Source organism: Pantherophis guttatus, chromosome 13 (genome assembly GCF_059756535.1).
Source record: "Pantherophis guttatus breed Tessera chromosome 13, ASM5975653v1, whole genome shotgun sequence".
NCBI lineage: Eukaryota > Metazoa > Chordata > Lepidosauria > Squamata > Colubridae > Pantherophis > Pantherophis guttatus.
Genome location: NC_142075.1, coordinates 19,863,525 through 19,889,439, shown reverse-complemented (window position 1 = coordinate 19,889,439; position 25,915 = coordinate 19,863,525). Strand labels below are relative to the sequence as shown.

The 25,915-nt window shown below is 44.7% G+C and overlaps 1 protein-coding gene and 1 long non-coding RNA gene across 4 annotated transcripts; one reads left to right on the top strand and one right to left on the bottom strand.

The window, feature by feature from the left end:
- PKM (pyruvate kinase M1/2) lies at nt 1-23,116 on the bottom strand. Of its 3 annotated transcripts, none has more exons than XR_015729800.1 (11): nt 23,073-23,116; nt 16,728-16,885; nt 15,518-15,609; nt 13,277-13,408; nt 12,100-12,286; nt 10,779-11,049; nt 9,292-9,442; nt 8,040-8,192; nt 4,196-5,046; nt 2,270-2,451; nt 1-1,149 (listed from the first exon to the last, which is right to left on the bottom strand). XR_015729800.1 is itself a non-coding variant. In XM_034432657.2 (11 exons), the coding sequence occupies exons 2-11, from the start codon at nt 16,864-16,866 to the stop codon at nt 1,043-1,045; spliced, it is 1,581 nt and encodes a 526-aa protein (XP_034288548.1). In that variant the 5' UTR covers nt 16,867-16,885; nt 23,073-23,116; the 3' UTR covers nt 1-1,042. The 3 variants fall into 3 exon arrangements, 2 of the variants coding, with proteins under 2 accessions (XP_034288548.1, XP_034288546.1); XM_034432657.2 differs by having other exon boundaries at nt 4,880-5,046; XM_034432655.2 differs by having other exon boundaries at nt 4,196-4,362.
- LOC148112173 (uncharacterized) lies at nt 3,629-8,174 on the top strand. The gene is made up of 2 exons (XR_015729801.1): nt 3,629-3,787; nt 3,860-8,174. It is a non-coding gene; the product is annotated as an uncharacterized LOC148112173 (long non-coding RNA).
- Nucleotides 23,117-25,915: the final 2,799 nt, after the last annotated feature.

The following is a 25,915-nucleotide window of genomic DNA, read 5'->3' as shown; positions in this document are numbered from 1 at the left end:
TGGGTCGAACTCTGCTTTATTGATGTACAAAGTGGCATCTGACAATCCGATGCATCTCTTTAAACAGCAGGTAATGTATAGAGAGAGTTACAGAGTGCACTGTCAGGAGGCATGACTTAACTCGAACACAAGACAGCTCAACAACAGCGGCACAAGCAACCCTGGATAGCTTCGGTTGGGTGGAGTGCAGTGATGGGAACAATTCCGGTGGCCTGGCTCGCTCACGTTGTGTTTCGTGAGCAAAAATTGGTTCCCCCCCCCAATCCTCCTATGCTGTCAAAAACCAGCACAATCTATTCCTGAACCAACCCACTGTGAAAAAAAAATATATAATCTGATATCCCTCAGGTCTACTGGCAAGGAGGAACAGAAGACTTAATAGATTTGGCTTTCTAAAACTTCCCAGGGGCAGGAGAGGGGGCTCGTGTCAACCCCTACTGGAGTGTGTGTCGATCTGATCAAGTGAGGCGCATCGTGGCTTACAAGGGAACAAGCATTCTTTGTGTATCTCGCAGCAAGAACCAGAAGGGCCCTGCAAGATCGAGCAAACTACGATGTAGCAGAGCTCGTGAGTGGAGTGTTTTGGCAGAGTGCTGACAACACAGACTCACAGAAAGGAAGAGAGAGGCTGGGAAGGTGGGATTCAAGACAAGGATCACACCACGCCTCGCCTACAATGCCGCACTAAACAAGTCAGCCAAGATTCCTAGTTTCCCTGGCAGAGCAGATCGCTCCAGAAGAGAAACTGGGCAATCCCCAGCTGCTGGATCATACTGGCTCCTAACAAATAAGGCTGGATAGCCCGGGGCAAGGAAGAAAAGGGGGGAGGAGGTTCCACTTATCAAACTATTTCAAGTATTTCTAAATTGAAGTCTCTTTTTTTTTCCCCCGCACCCCCAGTTACTGCACTCGATGGCTTAGGGCAGTCACTACTATCCGCTCTACAGACAAAGAACAAAATGGCAAGCAGTTGCTGGTCTAATGCGAGAGGGACAGGGGGGGATGAGACAGGAGGAGGGGGTGTTCATTGCCGGGATCCGTTTTATGGGACAGGCACTACACGCATGGTGTTGGTGTAACCGGATCCAGGGCGCCAGCCGGTAAGCACGATGACTAGATCCCCTGACTTGAAGAATCCACGAGCTTTGCCTGGAAAAAGACCAAAATAGGAAAGGTGAGAAAGCAGGACGGGTTGATGTGGAATCCACAGGTAGTCCTTTGACTTACGACTGATCACTTAATGACCGTCTTTAATAGCAATAGCATTTAGACTTATATACCGCTTTACAGCCCTCTCTGAGCGGTTTACAGAGTCAGCCTATTGTCCTAACAATCTGGGTCCTCATTTTACCCACCTCGGAAGGATGGAAGGCTGAGTCGACCTTGAGCTTGTCGGAATCGAACTGCTGGCTGTTGGCAGAATTAGCCTGCAATATTGCATTCTAATCACTGCACCAACAAGTTCCTTCCTTCCCCACTTAGCAATAGCACTTAAGACTTATATACCGCTTCACAGCCCTCTCTAACCAGTTTACAGAATCAGCCTATTGCCCCCAACAATCTGGGTCCTCATTTTACTGACCTCGGAAGGATGGGAGGCTGAGACAACCTTGAGCCTGGTGAGATTTGAACTGCCAAATTGCAGGCAGTCAGCAGAAGTAGCCTGCAGTACTGCACTCTAACCACTGCACCTCAATGAAATGACTCAGGCCTCCGCAGAGCTACTTATAGTCCATTTGCAGAGTTATGATGACTACGTTCCCTCTGTGGTCACATGATCTCAATTTGGGTGCTTGGTAACCTTTATGGCTATTTGTGGTGCAATCATGTGACCACAATTTTCAAGCTGATTATCCAGCTTCCATTATGCTTTGGGGAAAGTCTAGTCACGTAATGCCTCGACGTACAACCGCAACTTATGACTTGTAATTCTGGACCTCAATTACCATTGTAAGTTGAGGACTGCCTGTAATGGACAATCTACTCTGACCTCTTAGAACAGGGCTCTCCAAACTTGGCAACTTTTAAGACTTGTGGACTTCAACTCCCAGAATTCCATAGTCAGCACGACTGGCTAGGGAATTCTGGGAGTTGAAGTTCACAAGTCTTTAAAAAGTTGCCAAGTTTGGAGACACCCCCCCCCCCCCCCGGCTGTATCAACCCCCCAAATGTTACCAGTTTCTGGAAAGTGCATTTTCACAGCAGTAGCTCCCTTCGGCTCCCACACTCATCTCGCAGGAAGGAAAGCCGAGACCCATAAATGACTTACCAACATTCATCCCCAGATTCACGCGGAGATCGACGTCTTCAGCCCAAGCGTCCAGGGCTGCGTCCTTGCACATCACGGGGAAAATGCCACGGTAGAGGTGGGCCTGGCGGGCGGCCTGAGCATTACGGGTCACAGCAATGATGGGAGCCCGTGGTCGGTATCTGGACACTAGGTGGGCAGATCTGGAAAAGATTTGGGAAGCTTAAATCATTTTCACCGCTGCCAGCTGGCTTGGACCCACACAATTCTGCAAGTGCACGTTTTGCTTTAAAACGGGAGGACACAAAGGGTGGAAAAAGAGACCCTGAGAGTAATACATGCACATTACGGCTTCAACTGGTTCTAATATTTTTAAAATATCAGTTCCCAGGAGGAAACAACTAGTCTACAGAATTAGAATATTCTAAATGGAACATTGTTGGTTTCTCTTTCCAATTTCCCCCAACATCAAGCATTTAAGTATTTGCAAATGAGGGCAATTTGGTATCTACTAAGAGATTGAAAGCATTTACAGAAATATGATTAGGGGAATACAATCCAGAATTAAATTATATTTGCAAGACGCAGTATTTCAGAACTCACAGGTAAACAGTAGGCAGGAACTCTTTATGAGAAAACAGTAAGAAAGGTTTAGCAGGAAGTATGTTCTAATTTCACAGGGTGTGCCAATATAATGGATTGCTCATTTCAGTTGCTTCTTTTTCTGTTATTTCCTCCAAATCTGCATTCCGCAGCTGCAAAACTATTTCCCCCCCACCTCTGCAGATAATCCTCGTTTCAGAGAATCAGTCATTTAAAACTCTGCATCAATTCTAGCTGCAAATATTAATGCAGACTTGCTTGGTCTGATTTGCAGAAAATAAATTCGCTCTGCAGTTTCAATAGAGATAGAAACCAATTGCAGACTTGCAGCCAGTTGCTTGGCATGTTGAACCTGGCATAACCAAGCCGTTGCCGTGTTTCTTGCAACACACTATGTTCAAATAAACATTAGGGTTTAGTGTGGTGGCCTGGGTACCATCATACACTGGATCACAAGCAAACTCACCCCCTTTAATGTGCAAAACTTGTGTGCTGATAAAAATGAGATCAAACTAAGTTTCAGTGGCACTCTTTTTGGAGTGTATTACACAGCTGTTGAGCTGTGGGGGCATTGCCCACTCAATAACTTATTTCCACCACCCTGCAACTTTTCTACAATTTGCTGAAGAGTTATGCCCTGGGAAGTGCCCTCTTTTCTAAAAGCTTTTAAAAACCTTCCCACACAAATTATGAGCCCCTGAAAATTTCCACTAGCATTTGCTTCTCCTTTCGTTTGTGCACATGTCCACAGTGAGCTGCTGTTTCACTGAGACAGTGTTTTTTTTGTTTTGCTTTAATTTATATGGCGCCCTTCTCCGGAGACTCAGGGCGGCTTACAATGCGTTAAGCAATAGCCTTCATACTTTTTGTATATTTATACAAAGTCATCTTATTGCCCCCACAATCTGGGTCCTCAACATTGACAACTTTTGAGGTGTGTGGACTTCAACTCCCAGAATTCCTCAGCCAGCATGAATTCTGGGAGTTGAAGCCCACACACCTCAAAAGTTGCGGAGGTTGGGAAACACTGGCCAACAAGCCTGTGATACACAAACTTAATTATTAAAAGTGGTGCCTTTATTTTCTTTATTTTCTTGTCCAACCCCATACAGAGTTTATTCGGTTCAGAGTGGTGCTACGAAGCTGGAGGACCACTGGCTAAACAAGCAGCTCCTGCCCTGGGAAGACCTAATCCAAAGCTACGTTAGCAGCGTTTCTATCCAGAGACTGAAAACCTGTGCTTGAGAGGGAGAAAGAGAGAGGCTCAGAAGCAGGGCATGTCTGTTATCTGGCCATCCAAGGAAGCCCTCGCGACTTCTGCCAGCACCTTCCGCCTCCTCCTACCTTCCAGATTTGGTGAGCACAATAATGGCCCCGCTGCAGCACTTGAAGGAGGCTTCTACGGCACCCACAGCAGCGGCTTCAGTAGGGTCTCGGTTCAGGGGGGCCAGCCGGCGGAGCTCTTCGAACAATTGCCTGTGAAAGATGGCTGCCTCGGCTTCGCGAGCAATCTACAAGAGCAACATGCGTTCGGGTGACGGCGGTCACGTCAGGCATCGCTTAGCCGTAAGAGTGAAGGTGGGATGATGGTGGGTCGAGCGGAGAGAACCAGCGTGGAAGCAACCAAGGTAGTAATCAACCCAGCTGAGCATCTTGCTGGGGACGGACGGACGACAGAGGTGGTCATCCTCCACAAGAGCAGGTGAGTCTCGGCCTCCTTGGTCTGCATCCACCGCCTGGCCTCCCCTGGTGCAAGACTTGCCACATCACCCCACGCCTGTCGGCCACTGACCCGTGCATTCGTTCCTTCATGCACGACTGCGAACCTCTCTGAGTCTGCTTCGACCTACCTCAAATGCTGCTTGGTTAAGACAGATGGAGACAAGTTTTAAGAGTGCTGTGGGAGAACCCTACTGGCATGGAGCAGCACCTGGAAATTTGCTTTTTTTTTAAGAGCACCTCAAAACTACCAGTAACAAATCTTCTAGACAAGCTTACTTGGTTACTCTGGCTAACTCTGAGCCCTACCTGCCGGTGTCTGTCAAAACTATCACAGCGGAAGCCAAGCACTTAAAAGAGGCCTGCACAGCGCCTACAGCCATGGCTTCAGAAGGGTTCCGGCTGCCAGAAGTGTGACGGTAAAGTTCTTCAAACAGCTGACGGTGAAAGATTGCGGCCTCGGCCTCCCGAGCTATCTGTAGGCCAAGAGCGAGAGGGAGGGAGGGAGGGAAGGGAAGGGTAGAGCAACACAGAAAAGAAGGAAAGAGATATATCGAGTGATGTGATCACGTTAATAAGGCAAAAGAGAGTTAATTGCTTATTTGACATGCGTGATGACGGTGAGGGTGAGGCAGCAATCAGCTTCCCAAATCTGAACCACCACCAAAGCCACAAATCAGAGTTCAAGAGTGGGATATCGTTCAGGCCATGTGGAAGAGAGGCGAGTTGCTCAAATCCATTAACTAAATCAGAAGGATTCAGGGCATCCGTTCTAAGCTCTGATTGCAGAACCAACATTAACGTGCCATGGAACAGAATTTTTTCTTTTTAAAAAAATATTCTGAGGTTTGGGGACTCTGTTGCTGCATCACCCTAATTTTTTAGCAGGAAACCAAGTCTCTCATTTGGCTGGAAGAGGTTCCACTTGAAGAGAATCTGCCAGCTGCTTTGTTAAGAATTTGCCCCAATTCAAATATTCTCCCTTATCCAGTGCAGGGTTCAAGTAGCTTCTTTGTAAATAACAGTTAATCCCCAAAACAAATGAAGATGTATGTCCCTCCCGTTTCAGGAATTAGCTTATGTGTGTTCTTCTCAGCCAAAAATTGAGACTTGGGTAGCATTTTTAAAGCATGCAGAGTTCTACACATTCCAGATTATTATAACTAGGCAGTTAAGGTAAGATTCAATAAGGATGATTTGCAACATGATACACATTAGGGAAAGCAACATAATCGATTTTTGGAAATTACACTTTTTAACTGTACCTTAGCCCCTAAGGATCATGATTAATGTGAATTTTACAGACATCGGTAGACGGAGAAGATGATAGAAAGCCAGAAACCCACCATGATACAGATGGTTAGTCTCAGCAGAAGGCAGTGATATCAGCAGAGGTGAATCTTAGAAGCTGTATTTAAATGCCACCTGAAATACCCTTCTGGGAATCTGTTACAGCAGCAGATCTGTTCTCAAGGACGATGTCGTGAATGTGTGTCTGGCTCCAGACCCGAGATGGAGGCTAATAGGAGGGAAGGCACCCCCCCATAAAGACAAAATTCCTCTTTATTTTGTCATCCTAGGAAAAGCATGTTCCGATTATAATTCAAAAAGGCTTTTAACAACTCCTGGAAGCCTAAGGGTTTCAATATCCTTCAAGTTGCCAAATCGGACTGTTCTTCCCCTCCCTTATTTCAAACTCTTATAATTTGAGTGTTTACTTATTGAAAACGAAGGAAGAACGTTCTGCGGGCACACAATTCTCCTGAGATACTTATGGCAAACAGGACACTTCGTTTTTAAATCTTTTAAAAGTCAGTTAAATTTAAGACACCCCAGCAAGGGGTTGAGGGCCCCTAGGATCTTTGTGTGTATTTCTCAAATGAAAATAAGAGATGAACAGGAAGGTTGAATTTTAACTTTTTATCTCTGAATGTCATTAGGAAGCAGGTCAACTTTTCTGTGTGTAAATGTTTCTGGCTGGTGCTAGAAATGTCTTCAACGAGCTATTTTGGAGGTTTGAATCAATCCTCCTCTGGGTTCCAATACTTTGGAAGAACTTTTGTACCAGTTAGGTGGGCACGGACTAATACTTCCTAAATTTCATCCAGCCTTTTGGCCCTAAATCTGGGGTCCCCAACCTGTGGGGCACACAGCCCACTAGTGGGCCATGAGGGGTTTGCAATTGGGCCATGGAAATGGCCAGCGAGTGTGTACGTGTATGCATGCTCCATCTGCTGTGAGAGGCAGCTGTGCATGCATGCCACTCACATAAAGAGAGCTGCGTGGGTGCGCTCTTGCCTACTTGCGTGAACCCTGTGCAGGATCTTCTGCGTATGTGCAGAGTGTCAAAAATGGACATGATAACGTCCGGGCGGAGCCTCCCACAGTCGCTGCTACCGGTTTGCCCGAACTGGATAGAACCGGCTGAATAGCCCCACTGATACAGAGGCTCTAGAAAGCTATTGGGGTACCTGCTCATTTCAACAACAAAAGGGTTTTAGAGGATTAGTATGACAACATAATCATGCTCTTTGCCTTGGGAATCATTTTCTTTGGTGTGATGAGGGACGTGGAAGTTATCAGAGGAATTCGGCCCAAGCCAAGAGGTAGCGTTAGTATCCTCGTACAGCAGGGGAGCGCCTTGGAGGAAGCTAACTAACCTGACACTGCAGCTGACGGTAGTAGGTTATAAGGCTGTTGTAATCCACAGCAAACAGCCAACGCAATCAGTTTTTTTAATTCTGGTATTTGGTGCTAGGTTGGTCAATGGGAAAACTACAACAAAATTCCAAAGCAGATCAGAGAAGTTCTCTGGCAGTTTATGAGGTCAGTCATGCACACTTTGTAAATTGGGTACTATTCCAAGGGCACAATAGTTCATCAGCAGAACTAAAATCCAAGGGACCACCAGTCCCACCCCCCACCCCCCCAGTCACCAGTAAGTTCCAGGGCTGAGACAGAAATGAGTTTGGGATTCAGACTCGCGTATTTCCACGTTGTGGATTTCCTCCCCTCCGGGCAACATAAAGAAGCCAAGTGACTTTTAAACCCCAGATAATTAAAACTATGGAAATCAACATGCAAGGGGCCAAGGCAATTCTCTTCATATTCCAATAGGGATCCCACGAAAGATCTTAAAACTGAAGACGAGGGATCTGGCAACCCAAGGGGCAGGTGGAAAGGGCCTCAGGCTTTGCAAATCTACTAGATTCCCAGTCCAGATGTTACACCAGCATGCCCATAAGAAAGCCTTTGTCTTCTCCAAACACGGCTCGTCTTCTCCAGATATACCTTATTTTAATTTTCACAGATCTGGAGGACACTAAGATGGGTGGATGGGTCAAGGGGAAGACCAGCTGCTGCTGGCTATAAATGCTAGCTACTAGCCTGGGAAAGGATTGGTTGGGATGGGCAACTGGGAGGGAGAGCCGGTGCTTCTAAAGCAACCAGTGTTGAAGGGCCAACTTACCAGGTGCTGCATCTGGACAGCCTCCAGGGGATAATCTCCTTTGGCAGTTTCTCCGGACAGCATGATACAGTCGGCTCCGTCCAGCACAGCATTGGCTACATCGCTTCCTTCCGCACGTGTCGGGCGGGGTTTCTTGATCATGCTCTCCAACATCTGGCAGGAAATATAAAGGTTACCCACTCGCAGTGAAAAGGTGAAGTTGATTCAGCCTCAAACCATCTCTAAATTTCTGCCATCTCCACGTTTACAGTCCCTCTAAAGTAAAGGTAAAGGTTCCCCTCGCAAACATGTGCTAGTCGTTCCCGACTCTAGAGGGCGGTGCTCATCTCCGTTTCAAAGCCAAAGAGCCAGTGCTGTCCGACGATGACTCCGTGGTCATGTGGCTGGCATGACTCAATGCCAAAGGCGCACGGAACGCTGTTCCCTTCCCACCAAAGGTGGTCCCTATTTTTCTTCTTGCATTTTTTACGTGCTTTCGAACTGCTAGGTTGGAAGAAGCTGGGACAAGTCATGGGAGCTCCCCCCATTACGCAGCACTAGGGATTCGAACCACTGAACTGCCAACCTTTCTGATCGACAAGCTCAGCGTCGTAGCCACTGTGTCCCTGTCCCTCTAAGAGTCCTTAGCTAAAATTCTAATTCAACCTACTTTTGGAGGAGATCACCTTATCATTAAGAGAGGGATTGTTCCCATCGTTCAATAGGGTTAAACCTTTTTGCATATATGCTTCGGTTGCAATCACTAGTTTATTTTTACCAGTCATCGAAGCCGAGTTACAGCTTTTGGTTAACATCATGGATACCCGGGACAAGTTTAGAGGGGTATCTGTGTGTGTGTTTGGATTCCTGAATTAGCCACTGCCTTTGGGGTGTCCTAGTGAACAGCAATACTTCCCCGCCAGTCCAATGAAGCAGAATAGGAATTTACTTTCTCCAACTTCCTTCAAGAAGTTGTTTAAACTTCTTTGCAGTCTTTCTCTGCAAAAACTGTAAAGGACAGGGTAAAATCTGTTCTGCTGGGTATCAACAACAATCCCAGTTGCTAGCTAGCCACGTTCAAATCCTTAATTCTAGGCTAACCTATAGGATGCTCTAATGGTTCCAGACAAGCTTTCAAAGTAATTTTTTTGGTGTTATTTCAGGCGCTCCATTAAACTCTGCCCTCTTTTATTTCCCTTAACGATACGGGCACAAGACGCCATATTAAGAACTGCAGAGCCCTTAAGTGGCTTTGCTCAGAGCCTTCAAATACCTGAGTAGCACAGATAATAGGCTTGCCAGCTCGGTTGCATCGGCCAATCATCATTTTCTGGGCTAGGAAGACTTTTTCGGCTGGAATCTCAATACCCAGATCGCCCCGGGCTACCATGATGCCATCGCTAGCTTCCATGATTTCATCAAATCTGAAAAGCAAAGAGGGAAGGGTTATATGTTATGGGAAAAGAAGGCAGCGATGCTGGGAGAGAAGCCAAGGACAGTTGTGACATTTTAAAGGAAGGGCAGTGGAGAAGCAAGCAATTCCAGAAGTCCTGTCTCCATGGAGTTCGGTTTCTAGGATAAATATCCCACCACAAAACAAAAGCCAGGATAAAATTATCCAGCAAGGCCTGAATATCATTATTATCTTATCTTATATATATATTTTATATATATATATATATATATATATATATATATATATATATATATATATATATATATATATATATATATATATATATATATATATATATATATAAACTATTCACTAAGGCTGCATTACTATTAATCTTCTCATCGTTCCCACCACCCATCTCCTTCCACTTATGACTGTATGATTGTAACTTTGTTGCTTGTATCCTCACGATTTATATTGATATTGTTTCCTGATTGTTTATTTGTACCCTATGACTATCATTAAGTGTTGTACCTTCTGATTCATGATGAACGTATCTTTTCTTTTATGTACACTGAGAGCTTCTGCACCAAGACAAATTCCTTGTGTGTCCAATCACACTTGGCCAATAAAGAATTCTATTCTATAAAGAATTCTATTAGAGGAGGGTCCCTAATGTTCAGCCAAAATGTTGGAGATGTGAATGTTTAGATGCTACGTATTATCATGTTTGGTGGACCTGCAGGAAAGTTAAGGCTTTTTGGATAAAAATTTGGTGGGTCATGCAGAATGTTTTAAAGAAAAAAATTCAATTTTCTCCACAACTGTTTTTATTGGGTATAGTTAAGGGTTTTACACGGGGTGAAATAAAACTGATATTGTATATGATAACAGCAGCAAGATTGTTGATAGGTAAATATTGGAAGAATGAAGCTTTGCCTACTATCGAGGAATGGACTTTGAAGATGGCCAGTTTTGCAGAGATGGCGAAGATTTCAGCATATTTAAAAGACTGTTCACAAGAGACTTATGAATGGGAATGGAAAAGGTGGATAGAATATGTTCAGAACAAATACCAAACTAGAAAGTATCAAATAGCTTTTACTTGAAATATTTTAAAGAGACAAAGTGGAAAAATTATACAGGGGGAGGGATGGGTTCAAGCTTATATATCAGTGTTATTAGTTATGAGTACATAATAGGGAAGTCTGGGGGGGGAGGGTTAGGGAGGATGGGAAGTTTGGGGAGGGAGGTGGGGGGGTGAAAAAAGGGGTGAAAATGTAATTGTAAAACTTTTGCAATAAAAAAAAAAAAAGAATTCTATTAGAGGAGGGTCAGGTGTGACATTTAAACCAGCCACTCACCTGCGCACTCCCTCATGGTTTTCAATCTTGCTGATGATCTTGATGTTCTTTCCCTTTTCGCCGAGCACCTTCCTGACGGCGTGAACGTCAGCCGCTTTGCGGATGAAGGAAGCAAAAACCATGTCCACGTCCTGCTCCACACCAAACTTGAGATCCTGGATGTCCTTCTCGGAAACAGCAGGGAGATCGACGGCAGCCCCAGGTAAATTGACACCTTTTTTGCTACCCAACAACCCACCGTTCTCAACTTCGGTCATGATGAAGTCGGCGCCTGCAAAGGATTTGAAACATTAACATTTGAATCCAAACGATGTTGGATTTGAAACGTCAACAGGTTCACAATGTCTATGGAGATTCTCAATCATCCAGGTGATGGTTGTTCCAAAGATGGTTTTTTTTCCCGAGAAGGCAATTGGACTTTCTTGGTTGTTTTTCCCTTGAAAACGTTTTGCTTCTCATCCAAGAAGCTTCTTCAGAACTGAAAAAGAAAGTCCAGTTGCCTTTTGGAAAAGCACCTTTGGGATTCACAGGGTCACTTTTAACTCTTGTAGGCTCTTGGCATCTTTGCAAAAGAGCTTTGGTCAAATTGGCTATTATAGAGATTATAGTATAGATAACGTTTAATCAAGCAGCATGGTGGTCTAGAGGTGAAGAAGCTTGTCTCACACTCAGGAGGCTGCGAGTTTGATGCTAGGCAGTGACAGATGTTCCTCTATTACAAAGAGGGCCCAAAGAGAAAAATATCTGCTGTGAACTCTGCATAGGTGTCAGGAAGGGCATCCGGCCAGTAAATGCTCAGCTCCACTCAGTGGCCCCAACTCCACTCCAATAAAAGGAATTAAAGGTAAAAAGGGCAGGGATGGCAGCGGTGGCTCTGTGGAGTTTCTCAAGATTGTGTTGTTGAAACAGAGGACATAAGGTAAAGGTAAAGGTTCTCCTCGCATATATGTGCTAGTCGTTCCTGACTCTAGGGGGCGGTGCTCATCTCCGTTTCAAAGCCGAAGAGCCAGTGCTGTCCGAAGACATCTCCGTGGTCATGTGGCTGGCATGACTCAATGCCAAAAGCGCACGGAACGCTGTTACCTTTTGAGTTGAGATATCATCAAGCCATGTTGCATCATTGCACGTGACTTAAGTGGCGATGCTGTGATTTTGTGACGTTTGTAGGGACCCCACAGAACAGGTGGGATTTTGTAAAAGGTGGGTCCAAATTACGTTTCTATTTAAGACGTTGGGTACGTTATTTGGAAGTTGTTTATTAAATTTATTTGCCGCCCATCTTGTTGCAAACGACTCTGATCGGGATGCCTTCGAAACTTACCTTTCTCCTTGACTTTCAGGGAAATAAGGCCATCGTCCACGTAGATTTTGCTGCCAATTTCCACCACCTTGATGATATTTTTGTAGTCCACCCACAATACATGCTCATCGCACTTCTCCATGTAAGCGTTGTCGAGAGTCACTTTCAGATTTGCACCCTTCTTGAGCTCCACTTCTGCTGTACCACTCTACAAGCATAAATCAAAAGTTAATCCCCAGAAGACACTCTGGTGCCCCACATTCAAAGACACCCCCCCCCCTAAAAGCAACATCTCTGGAAGGGGCAGAAAAGCCATTGCTGATTCTTTCCATTTCTGTATGACTTCCGGTTTTAGATTAATCTGGAAACTCTACTATATAATTGCTCAGGGATCTGCTCTTATATTGCTAAGAGACAGTATATACCGTATTTTTCAGACTATAAAACGCACCTAAATTTAGAAGAGGAAAACAATAAAAAGTTTTTGGCCTACCTTTTTTCAGCCCTTTTCCAGTCTTTTTCCAGCTTATTTATGGGGCGTTTTTTTGGCCCCTTTTCGAGGCTTTTTTTGGCCCCTTTTTGGGGCTTTTTAAATCCATTTTTGAGGCTTTTGAGGCCCATTTTTGGATCTTTTTTGGGGCCGTTTTCAAGACTTTTTGTGGACTGATTTTGAGGCTCTTTTTGGTCCATTTTCGAGGTCTCCCAAGTCTCAAAAATGGGCCAAAAAAACCTCCCAAAACAGGCCAAAAAAGCCCTGAAAATGGGCCCAAAAAGAAGGCCTGAAAAAGGCTGAAAAAAAGCCTGAAAAGAGGGCGTGCAGAGGCAAAAAAAAATTGGCTGGCGGGTGGGCAGGGCTTCAGCAATATTCGGTCTATAAGACGCACAGACATTTTTGCCCCCTTTTGGGATACAAAAATGTCTCTCTTATAGTCCGAAAAATACAGTAGGCAGTCCTTGAGTTACGACCACAATTGAGCCCAACATTGCTGTTGCTAAGTGAGCTATTAAGTGAGTTTTTGTCCATTTTACGATCTTTCTTCCTCCAGGTGAATCCATGTTTTTAGTTAGTAACATGGCTTGTGAAGTCTGGCTCCCCTCCTTGCCCCACTGATTTTGCTTGTCAGAAGGTTGCAAAATAGAATAAATAGTAGTGTAAACGGCAATAACCACATCACTGCAAAGACAGAAACCCACTTACCCCTTTGATGAGCCCAGTTCGAATCTCAGGCCCCTTGGTATCCAGGGCAACAGCGACGGGTCTGTAGGAAATTGGATCGGAAGCAAAGCTTTCGGTAGCTTCTCTTACATTCTTGATTGTTCCTGCATGATACTAAAAGAGAGGAACATGCAAACGTGATGTAATGATAAGAGTAACAGTCTGGTTAGTTTAATCTTGCTCCTTTAATTTGCTAAACACCATCCATTAAACCCACATCTATCTGTTGTTTTGATGGGACAATAGGTTTATGTATATCTCTGAACTTACTGACAAACCCTTGGGTATAACTCAGGTTAAAAATCAAGCCAAGATCCCACAAGAGACTTTATGCTAGAGAATTATTTCAATTCACTCCTGGAGCACCAAGACTCTGCTTAAGTTTTATTCTAATTTGCATTGCCAGATTCTAAACATATTCCATAAATAGAGTAGAATAACAGAGTTGGAAGGGACCTTGGAGGTCTTCTAGTCCAACCCCCTGCTCAGGCAGGAAACCCTCTACCATTTCAGACAAATGGTTATCCAATCTCTTCTTAAAAACTTCCAGTGTTGGAGCATTTACAACTTCTGGAGGCAAGTTGTTCCATTCATTAATTGTTCTAACTATCAGGAAATTTCTCCTTAGTTCTAAGTCAGTTAAGGAAGATTTAAAGAAGGCAATGAATCAGTAGTTTTTTTAATTTGGTAACGATTATATATACTTATACTTGAAGATAAGCCCATTCCGCGGGTAAGCTGACTGTTCAACCAAAATATCATGAAAAATATACCATTGGCAGTTAAGATGAGGCTTGAAATTTTTATGTTTTTACAGTTATCTAATGGTATTTTAATTAAAAATTCATGGGTCGGCATATCCCAATAGGCTTATCCACAAGTATATACGAGGACTTTTATTACCATATGTGGTAAGTTCATCGACGGTTAAGTTGAACCCAATTTTTGAGGGGTATTGTGGCACCTAAAATTCTCAGCTCGTCTGCAAGTAGATACGATGCTTGAGAATCTATTAATTTAAGATCAAGCTTTAAGAAGTGGGGAAGCCTCTTTTTAAAAAAGGAAAGGCAGGTGAACAAGGCATGCGGTTTTTGTGCACTAAACTGAAACTCCGCTAGTAAGATGGCTCAGTCTGTTGTTTGACCTTTTGGAAGCCACCCGCAGCCTGGTGGCCTTTAAGGAAAGATGTAGATGGGGGGAGGGAGGGGAGTGTCTCCTAATCAAAGCTGTAATGCTGAGATGGCTGCTTTTATTTATAGAAGTGGGATTGTCCTCTTCTCCTGCAAAGTACCGCCATTCTTGTGACCTTAAAGTGCAATGCTTTTCAAAGGCCACAGAACTGATCCCTAAGGCAGATCTGATTTTATTTTGGACCAACAGATGCTCTACCTTATCAGATTGGGAAACCTTTCATTCCAGGAATTACTTGGATCCTTTAAAATGTTACCACCTTGTCCCGGGGGCACAGTTAACATATTCAGCAAAATCTCCTTTCGCTTTCAAACACCACATGGGAAATAAAAAGATTTGCTTCAACCACCGCAGAGATACTTAGAGCTAACCAAATCAGTGTTGCAAGATCTTGTTTGAAGGCATGCAGCAGGATCTAGTAACAGGGGGAGTGATAGTCGAGGTTTAAAGGAAGATGGAGAGGTGGGTTTTTTTTTGACCTTCTGATATATGTTCTATATGTTTAGAAGTTGTACAGAGCTTGCTGGAAAGTACTCTCTATTTTAAGATGGCCAGAAGTTTTTTACGCGGTATTTCTTCTGCCCATTTCACATTCCGTTTTCTGCAATTTTGTTTTGTTTAACCCAGGCATTTGAGCTCCGCTGCCATTTGAAACCGGGAGTAATTCAATCCATGTTGACCTCTAGAGGGAAGACCATTTAAGTCAACTAAGTAGAAGGTAGCAGGAGCCCTTAGACTTAAGGAATAACCCAATCTCATTTTACCAGAGAAGGGACAGCAATGCGCCATTGCATACGGGGCAAAAGAACTTTTAACGTCTACTTTTGTTAGAATTATTTTATGAAGTTGGGCATTGCTTCATCAAGCAGGACACCTGAAATTACAACCCTGAGTCTGGAGATCAAGATTAGTCTGGGTTACTGAATAAGAATACTCTATTTACTACTGCTATTTCACTTGTATGTCAGAAAGCGGCTCTTTCCATTCCCATCAATTTCTGCCCTGTTTTTCTTGCTTTTTTTCCCCTTGTACCTCGTGAGTTCCGTGAGAGAAGTTGAGACGGGCAACGTTCATTCCAGATTTAATCATTTCTTTCAGCATTTCTACTGACCGAGAAGCCGGACCTAAAAAACAAAAGGATAAAATTGTGAGCAGAGACCCATTTTTAAAATCCCTACCTCCTTATCAAGCTAAGACCATACACTTCCTCTCCAAGTTTCTAGCTCACTTTTTTTTTACTTGGCATGTATCCATCCTGTTTCCTTATTTTAAATAAATTACATGAAATTACATTGTCTGAAATGCTAGAGGGTCTCACAAATGAAAGCGAATATACATGTCCACGGATAATGATGCAAGCTTGAATTTGGGTCAGTCACTCGGACCAGAGACTTACTCTTCCGAGCTTTCGGACTCGTGCTGGAGCTCATCTCCACTGGAATATGTGCTTTGGGGTGTTCTGTGAGTCATGTTTAATGAGTAAGGCACCACATGAACACAATTCACAGAACAGCCCAAAGCACATATTCCAGTAGATAGAAATTTCCTGCAGATGGGCTTCAGTACAAGTCTGAGCGAAAGCTCAGAAGAATAAATCTCTGGTCCAGGTGACCAACCCAAATTCGATCTGGTATACAATCTCCTGCTTGTGCAGGGGATTGGACTAGAATCTAGTCCAACAGTGGTGGGCAACCTTAAACACTCAAAGAGCCACAAAGGTTTTAACTGGAAGCCCCCCCGTTCAATTCTGGAGCCAACCGGAAGTCCGGTTCCCCCACCAGTCTCCTCCTAGCGCGGCGTCCTTTTTCCTCTACCTGTCCTAACCAAAAGCCCTATCAATTGTGGAGCCAACTGGAAAACCCGTCCCTCCTCCTGGTGCGCTGTGCTTCCCCCTCCCCCAACCGGAAGCTCCTCTCAAAATGGTGGCATTGATCGGTGACAGGGAGCCGCAGCAGAGGGATGAAAGAGCCACATGCGGCTCCAGAGCTGTGGGTTGCCAACCCCTGGACTAGATGATCTCCAAGCTCCTTTCCAACTCTGTTATCCTATTAAATGGTAACATTTAGTGCGTCAAAACTTCCTGAAGAGGTATGTCAATGGATTGATTTGAAGATATTCCAGGAATGAGATTTTAATAGGAAGTCTCTTAGCTAGATGGACTTTCGGTATATGAACTGAGCTAACACGCAGGAGTGTCCCAAGACAACCACAATTGGGGGGGGGGGTTTCATCCCTAACTTACCAATGGTGCAGATAATGCCAGTGTTTCTTGCGGTGATTGGTGGGGAATCAATGTCCAGTCGGCACATGTGTTCCAAGAAAGTGTCTGCCATGGCAGCGTAGAGCTGCTGGGTCTGGATGAAAGCATCACTGGTAGACATGGTTGCTGAGAGTTGATATCTAAAGCAAGAACACAAAATTTAATAGTACTGAATTAACATCCCAGAGCAGGTACCGCCAAATGTTCTATCTCTAAGTGTTCCATGCACGGAATTCTCAGAAATACTCCACTTTGAGGGCGAGAGAAGAGACCCTTTCACTTGGGAGGCATTTTCAACCTGAAACAAGAGTAGTCTGAGCTCTGAATGCCTCTTTTGGTCTCTAGGCGTTCCATTTTGTCCTCGTAGCAGCAATTCTGTATTCAAGGATAAAACATTTTAATACTTTTTAACATGGTGGTAATTTTAACGTGCTAGAAAAAAAGAAGTAGAAAATAGAAATTGGGAAAATATTATTATGTAGAAGTATTATTATTAGTAGAAATATTATGTATGCTGAAATATAATAGAACATGTTATGATGACTATGTATACACAAAGGTTAGAAGTTGGAAAAGTATGATTACGTATATTTAAATGGTAACATCACTATCAGAATTTATGCAAAATATATTGACCCAGATAATACACTGTTCACTAAGAACTTATGGATGTTGAAGAAAAAATTACAAATAAAATTATTTTAAAAACAGATAAAACATCTTTTGAAGTCTCAAGTGGTAACAGAAGATGCCTCCCCAATTCATCATATGCTTGTTTCCTATTATTTATCTTCTGTTTTCACTCAGGAAGGAGAGGGAGCAAATTTAGCATAACCCAATGGGGGGGTGGGGATGGGATGGGACACTATAAATGAGCTACTCCTCTGAACTGTAATTCCATGAACAGCCCATGCACCATGCTGCACCAGTCCATATCCATGATTCAAGCCCAGATAGGACTAGGAGTGATGGAGAGCCTGGATGTTACCTCAGAGGCCTTTCTGCTGAATGCAGGGCAAAAATTATGGGAAAAATACAAACTGAATCACTTCCACCACTACAGCACTTAACTGTAAGTAAATAAATCTTCAAAGGACTAGGCAAATATTATGCCGAGAACTCTTAAAATTCCCATTGGTGTGGCCATCAGTAGCTACAAATTCTAGCTAACAATAGGTTGGGTAACTCAAAAGTACATATTGCTAAATTCTGGGAGAATTTTACGCTAGGAAAGATCATCAAGGTCAAACTATATAAATTTAATCTCAATTAACTGCCATATCAAATTGTACAAAATAAAGGCAGGGTATAAATCTAATAATTAATGTGTAATGTCCATGAATTAAAGCGATTTTAAGTTTAGCTAAGTCTAACTCTATACACCTCACAGGCCAAACAACGCTCAAGCATAAAAGAGCATTCAAGATCTCACAAACTCAGCCTTGCAAATTCAAAGAACAGAATGAGAAAAATAAAAACTTTTTAAGTAAGACACGTTTTCAGAATTACATTTCCCTGACATAACAAATGAGCCACCCAATTTCATTTTGGGAAGAACTTAAGCCATCTAAAAGAACAGCCATCACTTAATAACGATTTCTCAGTTTTAAACAGGGCTCCGCAAGATCCCATGGAAAGCTGCTGTTGCTTCTTGAATCCAAGGGGAACGTTTCGAATGCTCTGTTCATTCCATGGCTTCGGACTGACTCTGCTTTCAGCTCTGGAGCTCCGCCCTGTGCTACGTGCAACTTTCCCCGTGCGCACGGCTTTAAAGCAAGAGAGCCCTGCCTCCCCAGAGGCCTTAGTCAAAGCTAGCTCTTTTAACGTCATGGAAGATGCTGCTTGCTTTCACTTAAGTACCACAATGCAGAATCTTTTTTAATTCAGTGGAGAAGCACGTGGGGACCCTTCCTGTGTACAATACCAGGAAACCCCATGCAGCCGGATCCCTAAGGAGGCAGCAATTCTGCAGTGGCCTAAAATATTTTCTGCTTGTTCCAACTCAAGAGGTCTTCAAACCTGGCAGCTTTAAGGCTTGTGGACTTCAACTCCCAGAATTCTCCAGCCAGCTATGGGAGTTGAAGTCCACAAGTCTTAAAGCTGCCAAGTTTGAAGGCCTCTGTTCCAACTATTTGCAAAGTCACTGATGTTAGCTGGTCATAATTGATATCCCCGAGCTCAATCGATTCACCTTTAGGGGATGAGAAAGACGTATGCTGGGAGTTTACGGGTAAAGCTTTGTAGTCAAGACAAGTTTTTAAAAGGTGGTTTTATTTATGTTCATTTCAATATAAACTGAGAAGGAAGATTTATACAAACACCCCACAGCTTTAGTTGGAAAGATACAGGCCAAGTTTTGTTGCAATTCAGGCGTTTGGATGCTTGCAAGTCTTAAAATTGTTAATGATGGTCAGTTTTGCACAAATCTGAGAAGCCAACAGCATACAGATTTAATTCATTGTTCTTCTTGCCTGCAATCTGCAATACGAGTGTGCCTTTAACACAGCTCCATCCATTTTGGAAATACGAGTTTGTAAGAGATATCCACAGTTGCTACTACAAGTTGACAAATGTTACAGGTGGTGATTCAAGCATCTGCACCCCGATTTTTAATGGGGGAGGGGCGGAGAGGGTACCCCGTTGCAGAAAGTGGATTTACTTTTACGAGGCTACAAGCCTTAACCTGAGAGACACAGGCCGAAAATATGTGAACTGTGAAAGCAGGAATCGTGTGACAATCTTCAAAATCATACTTTATGAGTGGTTACCGAAATGCTAAATTAGATAAGAAACGACAGTAAATGCTGCAGTGCTATAAAACATGTTCGTTAACATTCCAATCTCATGTGATCTTCCACACAAAGGAAATGGGTGGCTCCAAATTTGAAAATGCCTGGGTTTTCTCAGCTATCATGCCTGTAGGCCCTAAGATTTGAAGTGACCAATGTTTAGCTATTTGTACCATTTTACTTTTTCTTTAAAAAAGTAAAGAATAGAACAGAATAGAATAGAATTCTTTCTTGGCCAAATGTGATTGGACACACAAGGAATTTGTCTTTGGTGCATATGCTCTCAAGTGTACATAAGGAGAATAAAATACGTTCATCATAAAATCACCACTCGGAAAGCCAAATGGAACACATGATACCAACAAGAACAGAACAAGCTCTGGCTAAATTTAGGGACCATGAATCTTGGCTGCATCATGTGTCTGAAGCTTTACTGCGCCCAGCCACTAAACTGGCAGCCAGTTGCTATTGCACCTTATTTCCACCCTATGCACCAGTTTTCACAGCAATCTGCTTCAAGTTAGGCGTGCCACAAAAACTCGGGTTTTGAACACATCTGAAGCAGGCAACTGTGCTTTCCTTATTTTGAGTAGAGTATATTATTTATCATTGATTCAGCAGCAATGTACTGATCCCAGCGTTCTGTTAAAAAGCCACAGTCAGCCTTCATCTCAACTTGCGTTGCTTAAATTGGCACTTCTACAACCTTTGATTAGTAGTAATGGACTATTACTATGAAAGTCTCTATTATTTATCTCCCAAAATTCACTTAGCGTGAGAGTAGGGTACCAGCCTGGGAAATAGGAGTGGGTGCTTGCAGAAGTCTTCCTTAGATGTGGATGTTCTCACATTTGTCCAAAACAAAAAACAAAATCTCCTCATATTAATGCAGCCCAAGATGAGTCTAAAAAGCTTATATAGCACTTTAATTGGCAGCAATTCCCATGCTATTTTGTTAATTGGTAATATCAAGATTAAAATGCAACAGCAGAGAATCTACTTGTTAAAATTATTCTGCTCAACCGTTCTGCAGAGTCATTTCCTCCTTCTGAGTAAGGAGCATTGCATCACATTTCTACCATCTGTCCACATTAATGTTCACCCCTCCCTCGAGCCTTTAGGAACATGGGGAGGACTTGGAGATGGGGGGGAAAACCTGATCTCTCATGAAAATTTGGATAGCTGTGGCTTCTGAACAGCAAGTTTGTTCTTTGCAGGGGTAGGAAGATCCATCTGGTGTGATGGAGCATCTCCCCATCACCCTCAGGTTCTCTGTCCCAGATTCTTAGCACGTGGCCTTTAAAAGAATGGATGCTTTGAAGACCCTCACTCCATTGGGGGAGATTGCTATTTGACTGAGATATAACTCCGCACTGGGCTTGATAACTTTTAAATAAGCTGGGGTTAGTTTTGCACATGGAAGGGGACTTTGCGCTATGCAGTTTTTGCCCCGGGAATGGGGTTGGGAAAGCACAACAGGCAAATTGTTCTAACAACCAACTTGTAGAGCATCACAAAAGGTTCTGGAATGTAGCCGGCAGAGTAAAATAATAGCAAAATGAGCCTGGAGAGTCCAACTTTACTTTTGACAATGGAAGGTAGCAATTGCCTATTTTATTAGGACAAATGTATCCCTAGGGCAGTTTTTGCGCACTAGCTACCTTAATCTGGTACCCTGGATGACACTAGACTACAACTTCTATAATCCTCAACCACCATGGCCTGCATTTGAAGAGAGCCCTGAAGGCACTACAGAAACCTGCTTTACTGCTACTAAGTAATTTTAAGTTAATATTCTGTGGTACACCCAGACCTGGTTCTTTCATTCCTTCGAAAAATATTGCCCTGAGGTTGCAGCATCCAATCCCCCCCCCAAACCAATATAAAAGGGGAACTGACTGCCAGTTCAGAAATTTAGAAACAATTTAGTTATGCGCAGCATTTTCACTACAGAAAGGAAAGATGCAAATATTAGGGAAAGTGATTCCATTTGTTCATTACTTTTGTCCCTGCATCTGGCAGCATGCGGCAGTAAGGAAGGTCATGCCAGGAAATGCCACATCATGGTCAAATGGCACTGTCTGAAAGGAGAGAGCGCTCACCTTCACAAAGCTATGAAGGAAAGGGACGGAAGGGGCTAAAAGACTTGCAAAAATGGGGAAAGCAACACACACCCTTGAACAAAGGAGAATAAGGATGCTACATCTATGTCTGCCTTTATGGCCTTTTGCAAGACTTTGCGGGAGATATATCTATATCTATATCCCACAAAGTCTTGCAAAAGGCCATAAAGGCAGACATAGATGTAGCATCCTTATTCTCCTTTGTTCAAGGGTATGCGTTGCTTTCCCCATTTTTGCAAGTCTTTTAGCCCCTTCCGTCCCTTTCCTTCATAGCTTTGTGAAGGTGAGCGCTCTCTCCTTTCAGACATATATATATATATATATATAAAGCCCCTGCCTGCCTTGATTTATGATCTGGTACTGCATCTCCAGATCCTTTCAGGGGAGAAAAGGCAGGTCAGAGGAGGCCACGTGCAACCAGATCTCTCCTGCCCCATCATCTCCCCTCCTCGTGGCAGAGACCCAAGAGCTCCTGGGATGGCAGCCAGGCCAAGCCGAGGCTTCTCGGTGCACCCAGATTTCACCCCTTTTGAGAAATGGAGGGAAGGGGTTCCCACAACCTCCTCCCCAGAGCGAAGGCCTTGCATTTGGGGGAACAAAGCTAATGGAGAGCCTGGGAAGAGGAAAAGGAAGGGGGCCCCAAGAGAGCATCCATCGGTTCCCCCGTTCCCTGTATCTGCGCCGGCTACTCTCCAGCATCCTGGGCCGGTGCTGGGAAAGGACGCGGGACTTTCTTTGGGCTTCCAGCAAAGGCCAGGCCGAGCACGCGCCGGGTCGGCAGCGCGCGCTTCCGAAGCCGCGCAGGCGCCCTGAGAACCGCCCTCGTTTCCGGGGCTGGGGAGGCGGTTGCCCCGGACAAAGGGCCGCGTGCCAAGCCGCTCCTTCCCCCGCCAGCGCCCAGCCCACGCCCGGGACACGCAGCTCCCTCGGGGGACGGAAAGAAGCCGGGCTCGCCTCTTCCCGCTCGCTCTCCCGTTTTGCACAAGGGAGAGAAAGGCAGAGTTTAAGATGCGCTAATATTGGGGCTGCTGAATTTCTGCTTTTCTTGCACGGGCTAATAAACACGGGAAAGGGAGCCGTTCGTACGTGAAGAACGGGTGGAGGGGCCGCTGGGATAGCCGCCTTGACCTCCTGATAGAAAAGATCGGGTACCAATGAGATGGTTAATTGGCAGCATCTCACTTGCCCTCCCCCCGCCAGGCACCTCGCGCCCTTCTCCCCCTCCCCACAACACACGCAGTTGCAATTCCTCCTCCGCGGGGGCGAGGAAAAAGCCGCGCTCCCGGCAGGGGATGATAGGAGCGGGAGTCGGACGGAGCCGGGGCTCGGGGATGCCAGAGGCTGCATCGGAAGCGGAGCGGCCGGTCCTTGCCCGCGCCCGGCCTGCCCAGCCCAATTGCCCCCCTCTCACCTACCCGGCTTCCAAAGGTCAATTCCCGCGGAGAGTCTCCACCTCTCTGAGCGGCGAACGGCGCAGCGCAGCCTCAAGGTGATTCAGGGCCGCCTCGCCGCTCCGCCTTCGCGAACCCCTCCGCCGCCCGTCGCTCCGCCCCTTCCAATCTCGGTTGCGTACCCCGCGGGGCGGGGCCTCCGGACTATTTGCTTCCCTCCTTGAGCGGAGGGATCAGAGCCTCGTTGCGGCACACACACCCCCCCCCCACCGCCGTTGCTTCTCTCGATGGGGCCGCCTGGCTTCCCAATACCCTGGGCGGCCGCCCCCATCATCCACAGCCAGCCGAGGGGACGAGATAAGGGAATGTCAGGGCAGAAAGAGGAGCCTGGCCGGGCAGCGTCCCTTGGATGCTTCGGAAAGCCCGCGAGCGGGATGGAGAGCAGGCCCAGAATTAAGTTTTTGGGGAGGGGAAGGAAGGAAGAAGCCGGGCCAGTCGTGGAAAAGTCCACGGGAGGCGCAGAGGCGGAATTCATCAATGAGCCTGGAAGCCACGCGAAGGGCCGAGCCACGCTAGCCCGGCGAAAGAGAGCTGCCCTTAATGGAATTATCCGGCGCTTCCAGATGAATGCGGGACGTGCTGAGCCGGTGCAGGGAAGCACCTGAGAGCCACGTGCAACACCCTCCCCCCCCCGCATCAATCCTGCCCGTTTTCTGCTGATGGAGCGGATTAAGGGCAGAGGGAGGACCTGCGGCAACGGCTCCCTTGATGATGCCGGCATCGATCTCAGATATTACACAGAAGCAAGGCCCGTTCCTTCCAGGGGGGCTTACTCCCAAGGAACGGGGGGCTTGCAGCGCGAACGTAGCAGCCCGAAGCTACAGCCATTTCTAGCTGGGCTCTGTTTCTTCGTTCAGGGAGCTGCAGGGCTCCCTCTTATTAGCTGCAGCCCCAACCGTCCCGGCACCCGACTGCAGCCTCTTCCCACATTCAGCACAGAATTGTGCCAAGTCTGGGAACTGGCCCTTAGGCTCTTCTGCACCCTCCCCCCTCTTTCCATCTTTTTGGCCTCTGGATGCTGGATGGAAAATTTTAGCCAGGTCAGAAGCTTGGAATCTGTGGTTTTCAGTTGGCCTGATGGAAATTAACCTAAAGTAGTTACTTAAAAAAAATAATAATCCATGTTTATTGTTAAAATATCGAAATACAAAGAAGGTACAGAAGGAAAAATGCAAGGTGATACTCCCCAACATTGCTACATTTGCATTAAAGAAACATTGTAAAAGATAAACAGTAAAATTTTAGTGATTTTGTATATTCCTACCCTCACAATTTAGATACAGTATTTGATCATCCATCAAATATTAGTAATTGTTACTTTCTATGTATATCCTAGAAACCATATTCTACAAGCCTCCCTCATGGGATACATTGTATATGAAAGGGCCATTCCTGTTTGAATTTAAACATTTAAATATATATATAGTTACTGATTTCTCTGGCATACTTAAGGAAGCATATTTTGCTCCATTAGGATGAAAAAAAAAGGGGGAGATACTCCCACTCTCACCCAGTTTCTTCTTTTTCTTTCGACTCCTATATATGAAAAGCTGTTTAGGATAAATTTTAAGCTAAATTTGAAAGCCTTATGCACCAAGATTCAGCCATACATCCATAGCTTGTTTGGCTTGGATGTGCGTGTTATGTGAACTTGTGGTTTCTAAGCAATGATTTATGACTTGGCTTGTACAAATCCTGCCAGTTGTACCATGTCAAGTCATCCGTGTTTAAACCGTTCATGTGCTAGCAAGCTTTGTGCCTTCAAATACACCCCCTTCCCTCCCCAACTTAGTCATATCAGAACCAATTCCAGCAGGCCATGATCTGACTCTCTGGCTGCCAGAGCTGGTATTTGAAACTGCCTATTTTCTTTCCATTACTGTGCCAACTGCAATCCATCCTGGGAGGGAGAGAGATCTGATTCTTTGCAGGCTTTTAGGATGTTAAGCAGTTAAAAACTAACAACAATAAAGCAAAAGCTTTAAAAAAAAACATGTGGAAAGTAAAAAAAACATGTGGAAAGTGCCTTGGGGTATCATGTGCTCAGTCCTGGGTTTTGCCAAATGCCGGACTCTAGCTGCAGTGCAAGTTTTAGATTGCAGAAATGAATGGCGGCAAGCAGTTATTAAATCCTGGGGCAGTGAAATGTCGAAACCAAAATAGCAGTTCATTGGAAAGGGACAAGGCAGGAAGGTAACCAAGTGGCCAAGCAGCAGCTGAACATGCTCTCCTAGTTGGAAGCTCCTAATGTGACACTTTTTAGAAAATGTTGGGCCTACAACACCCAAAGTCCCCACCAGAGTGAAGTTGTCAAGATTGGAGAAGGCTGATCAACCTGAGGCAATATGTGACCTACATTATTCATGGTAATTTGCATTATTTCTCTACCCTCAGCCATGGTGGTTGGAGTTGATGGAAATGAATGCCCAGTTACCTGAGGGAGAGGGCATTCATAGGGTATTATATTTAACTTGGGGCATGGGTTAAATCATAAACTGCATTCGCGCAGATTGCAGAATTAACCTAGTTTGTACAGTACATGGAATAATCAATCCAACTGCTTAGTCAGAACAGTGGCAAAGGCTGCCTTCACATAATATCCTCAGCCACCAGAACTAGCAAATGTTAGTTTAGCATATTATGTAAATGCAATCTGCTAAGTCTTCACCAGACATGTGAGGTAAACAGCCTTATAATTTGTTTAAATATTTTGTGAACTTAGCCACAGTGGATTGTAAAACAGGTTTTTGGCTTAGTATGTGTGCATCTGGCCATTTGTGATTTATTTCATGAACCATGGTTAAGCA